We start from the raw sequence: 10,000 nt of genomic DNA, 5'->3' as shown, positions 1-10,000 counted from the left end.
CCAATAAAATACGGCTTTCCAACCAAGTGCAAAAGTTCTGCCTTACCGCACGTGTGTGTGTGTGTGTGTGTGTGTGTGTGCGCACGTGTAAAAGCAGAAATAAAAGGAGGCATGTGTGCACTATTCCAGATGTGTGTAGGTGATCAGTTATGTGACGTGTCGGGCAGAAAAGGAAAAGCAGTAAGCAGGTCCAGCACATGCCCTGTGGAGAGGAACATCATGATTCTGAAAATAAAATCCTCAAACCTCAAAAGAGGATTAAACTTTTTCTTGGTGTCTAAAAATATGGAAGAAATTTGGCTTTATATAAAAAATTCAAATGAATATTAAAGTCACAGGCGTAAATTTTATCCTCCATCACACAAACTGTACAGTGAGACTGAAGCCAAGCTACAGAACATCTCCAGAAGCCCTTAAGAACCCTTTCAGAAGCTCTACAGAACCCTTCAGAACCCCGTCAGATGTCCTACAAAACCCCTTCTAAAAGGCTGCTGAACAAAAGAGCGTGTTTTGATTCTTGTAAAGAAAAAGGAATCGAAAGAAATGAAATGTGACGGCACTCTGAGATGATGTTGATGAGATCGGGGCTTCGAGAGGAACACAATCAGAAGGAAATGATGAAGATGAAGAGCAGCAGTGATTATGGTACAACAGCAGCGAAACAATCCACGTGATTACATCAGACGAGCTCAGAAGGTGATCGCTGAGATTTCGGTGTGATTAATCCTAACGACTTGTGATTCCATACGACACGATACACAATAACCTCAACTGTCAATCATTTACAGAAATCATCTCTCTCTCACACACACACACACACACACACACACACACACACACACACACGGTAAACCCTGAGTAGAAATGAAAGACTACGTGAGTTTTATGCTACGCAACGAACTGCGTGTTAAATATCACAATATAACACTAAGCGATGTATCGGACCGGAACTGGAGCAGATCCACACACACACGTGAAGCTGTTTATCACGGAGTAAACATCAACATCAGATGCTACATCACTTCTGACATGCTAATGATACAGGAGGGGGCGGAGTTACAGAAACAATTCAAAGTGAGACCGCACAGTGCAGGCTACGCCCACACTTGAGAACACTAGAAAGTGTGTTTTTTTAAGTGTGGGAGTGGCCTGTGCTGTGGGGTCTCAGGAGTGGGTGTGGCTGGTAATGTAGGTTCTCATGTGTGGGTGTGGTCTTTTGCTGACTGATCTTGTGACCTGTTGTGTATTCAAATGTGTGGGCATGGCCTGTGCTGTGTATTCTAATGTGTGGGTGTGGCCTGTACTGTGTATTCTAATGTGTGGGTGTGGCCTGTGCTGTGTATTCTAATGTGTGAGTGTGGTCTGCAGTGTGTTCTAATGTGGGTGTGGCCTGTGCTGTGTATTCTAATGTGTGGGTGTGGCCTGTACTGTGTATTCTAATGTGTGAGTGTGGTCTGCGCAGTGTGTTCTAATGTGTGGGTGTGGCCTGTGCTGTGTATTCAAATGTGTGGGTGTGTCCTGTGCTGTGTGTGTTCTAATGTGTGGTGTGGCCTGTGCTGTGTTCTAATGTGTGGGTGTGGCCTGTGCTGTGTGTTCTAATGTGTGGGTGTGTCCTGTGCTTTGTATTCTGATATGTGGTGTGGCATGTGCTGTGTATTCTAATGTGTGGGCGTGGTCTGTGCGGTGTATTCTGATATGTGGGTGTAGCCTGTGTTGTGTATTCTAATTGGTGGGTGTGTCCTGTGCTCTGTATTCTGATATGTGGGTGTGGCCGGTGCTGCGTAATCTAATTGGTGGGTGTGGCCGATGCTGTGTATTCTAATATGTGGGCGTGGCCTTTGCAGTGTGCTCTGTAGGAGAGTGCCTCCAGCTATGTCATGTTACAGTAAAGCTTGGGCTGTGTGTCTGTGTGTCTGTGTGTGTGTGTGTGTGTGTGTGTGTGTGTGTGTGTGGTGAAAATAAAAGCTAAAATATAAGGATTGTGCAAATTGTACATTCTCTACAGTCTGGTAAAGTCACTTCACACGTTCATTCAGGCTCCTCCCCTAATTAATAGTGTGTATAAACTGTCTCCTTCTGTCTCTCTCTGTCTCTCTTTTGTCACCTCCTGTCTCTCTCTTGTCTCCCTCTGTCTCTCTTTTGTCTCCCTCTGTCTCTCTCTTGTCTCCCTCTGTCTCTCTCTTCCTCTGATCTCTTTCCTGTCTTTCTCCTGTCTCTCTCTTGTTTTCCTCCTGTCTCAGTCTCTCTCCTGTTCTCTCTCTCTCTAGCAGGATGTTATAAAATGAAGAGATGGAGTGAGGGATACAGCCTCAGATCAAATGAATCACATCCCAGAGTCTCTTTCTCTTCTGCTCAGTCTTTTTGACTCACTTTATCTTCCATCCTGTCCATCCTGTCTCTCTTTCTCTGTCTTTCTGTCTGGTTTATTCTATCTGTCTTCTCTCCCTCTCTCTCTCTTTCTCTCTCTCTCTCTCTCTCTCTCTCTCTCTCTCAGATGAGTCTGGCCTCTCCCTCCATCTCAGGTGGAAGTTCACACACTCCAGTGAAGTTTATCTTTCCCTCCTTGTCTCCGTGGCTTTGGCTATAAGACGCCCCGTCGCCGAGGGAACGGTTGCCGTGCGACAGCAGGTCAGGTGACGTGCGGTGGCCAATCCCAGAGCACCTCTCCTGCAGGTAACAGTGCAGGTGTTTAAGAAGCTGCTTCGGGTTCTTCTTAACGTAGAGCTCCACATCTGTACAGTACACACACACACACACACACACACACACACACACACACACACACACACACACACACAATAAATATAAAAATAAACATATAAAACTTTACGTTACTTTAAGTTTTGGTGAACTTTGACCTTTGAGGACGTGTCCTGAGTCGGAGATCGTCTTCCTCTGACTCCTCCACACCTCGTACAGGTGTAGAAACGTCGCCACGTAGACCTCGTTCAGCACGCTCACCACCTGCTGCCGCCGGTTACACTCCCTAAACCACCGTTATTACCACGGCAACGAACACACACACACACACACACACACACACACACACACACACACACACACACACAAACAACTGAGTCACACCAACAAATCAATACACAAAATATCTACAAAATATATCATTAAAAAATCATTACAAATAATTAAAATCTAATACAATGAAACAAAGTTGCTGAAAAAACAATAAATAAAATCTGACCAAATTTGAAAAAAAAAACTAAATACAAATAAAAAAATAAATAAATAAATAAATAAAAAAATCTCATTTAACAAAATAAAAGAAAATTAAAAATAATTTTAGATTTATATAAAAAAAAAAAATTCAACATACAAACACAAAATATTCAGAAAAAAAGAAATAAATTCTATAAATATTAAATATAAATATATATATATAAAAATTAATATTCATATTTAAATCAATACAACATATCAAATGTGTGTGTGTTTGTGTGTGTCCCCTCACTTGGTCAGGACCTCCTCCCTGAGCGCATGCAGGACGATGCGGGTCAGGTTAATGGACATCACGCTGAACGGAAAGTTCTGGAAAAGAGGAACGTTGTGTAGAACATTTCAATGTACAGTATCGCACAAAAGTAAGTGCACCCCTCATATTTCAGCAACCTGTTTAGTATCTTCTCAAAGGACAAAGAACTGAAATGTGGATATGTTTTAGAGTCTCAGTGTGCAGTTTGTGTATCAGTACTGATTTGCTGTCCTCTAAAAATAACAACATCCACACACATTATTGTCTAAATAACTGTAACTAAAGTGAGTGCACCCTCAGTGATAACAGCTTTAAACATGTAAATCCACATGGTCTATTCATCATGTTCTTGTCTCTTTAACAGAACCATATAAATGTGTGTATCGTGTATTAGAGCAGTTAAAATCCGGAGCTTTGAGTCGATTCTCTCATACTGACCACTGGATGTTCTACATGGACCTCATGGTAAAGAATCTCTGAGGATCTGAGAATCAGAATTGTTGATCTCCACAAAAATGCAGAGGCTGTAAGAAGATCAGCATCACCCTGAAACCGAGTTACAGTACAGTGGTTATGGTCATACAGAGGTTCTCCAACACGGGTTCCACTCAGAACAGACCTCACACGGGTCCATCAGAGAAGTCGAGTCCTCGTGCTGCATGAGTGCTGCTGGTGCTGCGGAGCTGCGGTTCATTGAGGGAAACATGAATGTACATGAACATGTACTGTGACATTCTGAAGCAGAACGTGATGCTCTTCAGAAATCCCAGCAGCTCCGTGATGTCAAGGTTATTTCTATAGCGACTTTCACAATGGACATTGTCTCAAAGCAGCTTTACAGACCTGAAGAATTAAAGTAAATAATTTCTCCTCTAAATGTATCCAAGTTTCATTTCTATAGTATTTTAAAAAGATACTAAAATGGTTGTTGAAATGTGAGCGGTGTACTCACTTATGTGAGATACTGTATACGTGTGTGTGTGTGTGTGATACCTGTACTGGATGTTGAGAGAGTTTGTAGATGTCTCTGGCAAGTGGAAGTGTCTCAGGGTCCATGACCAGATAAAGTGTGTGCATCAGAGCCAGAAATCCTGTTCCTCTCAAATCTGTAGAAGGATCTGTACCTGTGTCCCCCCCACGCACACACACGCACACACACACACACACACACACACACACACTATAATAATCACTTTAACTCAATAATTATCACTATTAGATAAATATATGACTACATTTTGCCCCACCCCCTGTAATTGCCCCACCCCCTTTTTTGCCCCGCCCCTCTCAGCTACATCATACCCTGGAAACCGATGTTCTCCCAGTGCGGCCCGTATCGAGGGCAGTCTGCTTTCGTACATGTCAGTTTGCGGTAGATTGTCTGCAGAACACGCATGTGCACCGGCTGTGTGTTGTCCAGTGGGCCTAAACACACACACACACACACACACACACACACACACACACACACACAAACACACACACACAAACACACACACACATACACTGATTGGCCAAAAGGTGTTGAGTAATTGTCTGCTGTGACAGTAATACCAGTTTATGTTAATGAGCTCGTTATCTCATGGTTTCCGTAGCAACAGTGCGTTCACTGGGTTGCAATAGGAATCGTGTGTAATAACACGTATGTAACTGTTGATGTTCCTTTTATTAACAGGTGTAGGAGGAATAAAGCAGCGCAGTGACGTGAGGTGACGCGAGGTGCTCACACTGTGCGATGGCAAACACCAGGTCTCTCTCCTCCGTCAGCTCCCGGTGCAGACGTGGAGGACCAAACAGGAAGTGTGTGACGACGGCCAATCCTGTTCTGCGGACTGTCGGCTGTATGTTCCTCTGGAGAGAACGGAAATAATGGATTATATACACACACACACACACACACACACACACACACACTGCACACACACACACACACACTTTCTCACCAGCAGGTTGGCCAGGTCTGTGGTCTGAAAGTGCTGCAGCGCCTCATTGAAAGAGATCAGAGGAGACGGAGCGAGCTCTTCCGCAGGAACTGCACATGACATCAATCAGTTGGTATGCGTTGCCATGGAAACACAGATACACACCATCTTGCATTTATTGCTATTCCTGCATGGGTTAAACTCCGCTGGATTACAACTTCCGTTTAAGGAAAAGGGGGCGGAGTTTACAGGACAAAAGGGCATTCGGCTCCACAAAGGGGGACATTTTAAAACGCATAACGTGAAAAACGCTCAGCACGGCGTATTTTCACTTTCTCTACAATTTATAAACTAGTAAACAGTAAACTTCTGTTTCTATGGCAACAACAGCCAGGAAGTAATTCTTAAAAGGTGAAGAGGAAAGAAATCAAAGGGGCTCAGCTCAGCTCGGCGTGATGATGTAATGCTGCCTCGTTGCCACGGCGACACCTGTGTGTTGCAAGGTTACCGCAGAGACGAGGCGTGGCAAGCTGTCTCACCTGGCTGGATGCTCTCGAGGGCGTCCCATTCCTGTTGCGCACGCTCAAGCTCCAAGTCTACCTCTACACACACACACACACACACACACACACACACACACACACACACACACAAACACAAACACACACAGTCACACCTTAACATGTATTTTGTTTGTACGTGTTTTTAAAGAGCGCAGATTTGTTTCATTTTACCATCTGCTTCCGTCTGATCTCCACCTGCAGCCAGGGACTGTAGGAGGCCATTCTGCTTCAGCGCTGAAATCTAAAACACACATTACACACACTGAGGACAGAACACACACACACACACACACACACACAGTTTAATCTGAGCTGACCTTCTCGCTCGCTCACTCACCGAGACGGGTTTGAGATACGAGCCGTCCTCGATGTCGTTCTCTGTGATGCCATTACACACCTGTGGAAAACTAACAGTTTAGGACACACACACACACACACACACACACACACACACACACACACACACACATCTGTGCAGGACAGGTGTTACCAGTGTGTGTGTGGAGTGCACCACGATCAGATCTTCCATCTCCTTCCATTCTGGTGTGAAACCGTTCGAGCTCTGAAACACATTAAGAGGACACCTTGTGTGGGAGTGGCTACACGTCAACCTGTTTATGATGTCACAATACCGCGTGATGATGCACACGTTATCGGAGGTTAAATACTGTGTCAGATCAGAGTATGTGTAACGGTACGGACCTCAATGTGAAACGCGACCGCGACGTCGACTTCCATGGCGTCCGGAGTCCTGACCTTACTGTCCCCTCATCATCATCCTGATGCATCTCGACTCCTCTCTCATCCTGCAGGTGTGGTGAGATAATGCTGCAGTCTTCACGGAGAGCTCATGCTGGTGTGGTGAGAAGGTGGTTAGAGGACAGACGCAGGTCTCAGATCAGTCCCGCAGTGGTGCAGTTCTCTGATCACAGAGCAGCGTTCCTCACTCGGCCTTGTCTTGGATGAGCAGAAGTTCTTGTAGGCCCGGACTGCTGGTAATGAGTGAGACGGATCTTCGGTGTGCCATCGGGGCGAGGACTGATACCACAGGAGGAACGGCAACTTCGGGAACACCAGAGTCTAAATATATACTGAGAAAATAGTCTCATATTAGTGCCAGTGCTGTAACCAATCAGTACACAGATCCTAATCAATCAAGGCCACAGGCCCCACCCCCTAAATCCAAACTAACCAATCAAGACCACAGTTCTCCTCCGCCTTGTCTAGACAACCCAGTCATCTAGACATCACAATTTGTCCAACTTGCTCGAATCCCTTTTTTTTCTTGAGCAGGCCAATCAAAAAACAGGTCTAATTCTGGAATAATTCCCAGGTCTCTTTTTACAGCCTTCACACTGTTTATTATAAGCCTCATATCATCTCTATGACTTATTATAAAGCCTGGTGCTGATGTCCAAAGGGATGACGTCATCTCTCTTTCTCTCTCTTTTTCTCTCTCTCACACTCTCTCTGTTCTGCATTTCATTCCTCCTGTATTGTGTTTTCGATGCATTGCGGATTGAGTTGATTTCCACACACGTGACCAGCGGGGAAGCGTTTGGCAGTGACGTCATATATTTAAACTTCAAACTACCCCCCCCCCCAACAACAAAAAAAAAAAAACCGTTACTAGGATACGGCACTGCGTGCATGCGCGCACCACTTTAGATCTGATATAATAATAATAATAATAATAATAATAATAATAATAATAATAATAAATGGAATGTAAATGTAATGAAACAGAATTATACTTTTAGTTTTAGTGTCAACACAAATAAACAAATAAACAGCTTTTGTTTGAGAATTTTCCCCCTGTTTTAATGCACTAATGATGTATGACTGTAACTGCCCCCTGTGCACGGCGTTATAATGCCCTTATGCCCCGGGTTTGTGCAGTTTTCTCCCCCGGTCCCGCAGTAAATAACATGCTAACATGCTAACTTTCAGCCCTGACTCTGAGACTGAACTGTTGATTTTAGAGTGAAATCACATGAACGTGCAATTTTACCCTCCAAAACATGTCTTTCTGACAGAGACTCTAAAAATAAGCAATAAATCATAATAAATGTATATTTGTACCTTTTTGACGCTCCTCCAATCTCAGCTTCTCTTACCCCTTTTCCGACGTGCACCCGATTGCGCAATGCCTCATGGGAAATGTAGTTTTTCCACCGCCGTGCACTTCCGGGATTAGCTAACAACTTGTAGGCGATCATACAAATATTAGTGTTTATTTTAATAATATATAATAATAATAACATAAAATAAAAAAAGTGTTTCCTTATTGTCTTTAATGAATGTTCCTAAAGGCAAACTTCAGACATACTGCTGCATGATGCTAATTTATCACTCTATATTCTACATTAACATCGAAAGTGTTCATATATTTACTTCAAATAAGAAATAAACTACATTTCTGTGAGATTTCTTGTAAGAATATCGATCTCACTGTTCAAAACAATGAAAGAGACGAACAATAAGGTTGAATTTGTAATCTAATGCTAGTCAAACACACCATACGCTAGTGACCATCATTCTTAGCGGTTTTAACTAGCATGGGATTGTTTTGGGGATCGCTTAGATTTTTTATAAAACTATTCAGGATTGTACCAAAGCTAATGATAGCTAGTGTCTCCTGCTGGAATTGTTAGACTTGTATCTTCTAAACTAATGAAGAAAATGTGGATGATTGGATAACTTTTTAACGCTGTTCATGATATTGAAACATTTGAGTAAATACGCTACAATGCTTTCTCGAGATTTGCACGTGTAATAACGCTAACAGAGACGCTTTATTGCCAATTTCTTTTATTTCATATAGACAGCTTTACTCAGGATGACAAGGTTACATCATCACATACAGGAAAAATAAATATGGAAATTTTCTCTCAAATACAATTACAGCTTGGAACCAGAAGGAATCCTGAAGAAAACTTTAAATCAACGACTTCATGGGATAAAAATCAACTCAATAAACAATATTACAAGTGTGAAAACGTGAAATTGTGAATGCATCATACAGCCTGACAGTGAATCTGCATGTGTACACCATAAACAGGAATATTAATATATTCATTTGCATATGGAATATTAAAGAGTTTGATGAATAAACAGAAAAAAAAAATTAAAGGAACCTTTTTAGTAACCAATAACATTCTAGAAAAGAAGGCAATTATCCAGAGATCTAGTAATGAGGTCTGGCTGAGGAACCCAGGAACCTTTTAAATATAACCCTCGCAATTTTTTTTAGAAACTATAGACTTCCATCACTTGTTAAAGAAAAACAAAGGGAAGCTTCTCAGGTCTTGATTAGTAAACCAGGAACCTCATAACAGGAACCCTGGAAGTTCTTTGACAGCTAGAAGCCATAGAGTTTCATTATTTAGAAACTAAAAAAAAAAATCCAGGAACCATAAAACCTGTTTGAAAAGTCAAAAATGCAGAAGTTTTGCAATCAGATCTTTGTTAGGAACCCAGGAACCTTTTTAACAAGAACCTAGGAAGTGTTTTTCTTTACTAGAAATTTATTAGACTTGAATTTCTTGTGAGCTGCACATTAGCCTCGTCGCTTCAGTGCAATCAGGTCGTGTTCGATAGTTTACGTTTGGTTCCAAGCTGTTCAACAAAACATTCATTAGGAATGAATACATTTTTTAAATAAATAAATGTTGGACTTCCTGTTCATTAGCAGCGAAGGAGTTTTTATTAACTGTTGAAGTTTGTTGCGGTGTGTGTGTGAGCGTTAGGCATTAGCTACGAACTCAGATCTGCAGGCTGTGATACACACACACACACACACACACACACACACACACACACACACTCCATCATATCATCTTACAATAGACTTGTGATGTCAGAATCTGTGAGGTTATGAGTGGGCGGAGTTTAATCTCTACTTAGAGTTTGCTCTGTGTGTGTGTGTGTGTGTGTGTGTGTGTGTGTGTGTGTGTGTGTGTGTGTGTTTATGAAGTCAGCAGGCCATCACTGCCTCCATGCCTCTGTTCGTAGCCATTCTGTCTCGG

The 10,000-nt window shown here is 42.5% G+C and overlaps 2 protein-coding genes across 2 annotated transcripts in view; both read right to left on the bottom strand.

Annotated features, from left to right (window-relative positions):
• Positions 1-1,945: 1,945 nt before the first annotated feature.
• Positions 1,946-8,163, bottom strand: elmod3 (ELMO/CED-12 domain containing 3). Its single transcript, XM_046871986.1, has 13 exons — positions 8,055-8,163; positions 6,675-7,063; positions 6,463-6,534; positions 6,310-6,369; positions 6,144-6,213; positions 5,949-6,011; positions 5,431-5,519; positions 5,215-5,338; positions 4,790-4,912; positions 4,481-4,611; positions 3,467-3,543; positions 2,859-2,986; positions 1,946-2,732 (listed from the first exon to the last, which is right to left on the bottom strand). The coding sequence occupies exons 2-13, from the start codon at positions 6,708-6,710 to the stop codon at positions 2,491-2,493; spliced, it is 1,215 nt and encodes a 404-aa protein (XP_046727942.1). The 5' UTR covers positions 6,711-7,063; positions 8,055-8,163; the 3' UTR covers positions 1,946-2,490.
• Positions 8,164-8,766: 603 nt separating this feature from the next.
• star (steroidogenic acute regulatory protein) overlaps positions 8,767-10,000 on the bottom strand; it is a 4,229-nt gene continuing 2,995 nt past the window's right edge. The window contains exon 7 of the mRNA XM_046871987.1: positions 8,767-10,000. This exon is cut by the window's right edge and continues 68 nt beyond it. Within this exon, the coding sequence (XP_046727943.1) occupies positions 9,949-10,000 (52 nt within the window). The 3' untranslated portion in view covers positions 8,767-9,948.

The sequence above is a fragment of the Silurus meridionalis genome, chromosome 17 (assembly GCF_014805685.1).
Source record: "Silurus meridionalis isolate SWU-2019-XX chromosome 17, ASM1480568v1, whole genome shotgun sequence".
NCBI classification, from domain to species: domain Eukaryota; kingdom Metazoa; phylum Chordata; class Actinopteri; order Siluriformes; family Siluridae; genus Silurus; species Silurus meridionalis.
Note: the sequence above shows the minus strand (reverse complement) of the source record. Positions and strands in the feature narration are given on the sequence as shown.

What these genes read in the sequence shown, in the direction of transcription:
- elmod3 (XM_046871986.1), bottom strand. Translation starts at nt 6,710, where the DNA reads ATGGAAGTCGACGTCGCGGTCGCGTTTCACATTGAG. An exon ending in CGTATCTCAAACCCGTCTCG is followed by an intron (nt 6,214 to 6,309) that starts GTGAGTGAGCGA and finishes TGTGTGTTTTAG; the next exon opens with ATTTCAGCGCTGAAGCAGAA. An exon ending in GGTGTTTGCCATCGCACAGT is followed by an intron (nt 4,913 to 5,214) that starts GTGAGCACCTCG and finishes GTGTGTGTTTAG; the next exon opens with GCCCACTGGACAACACACAG.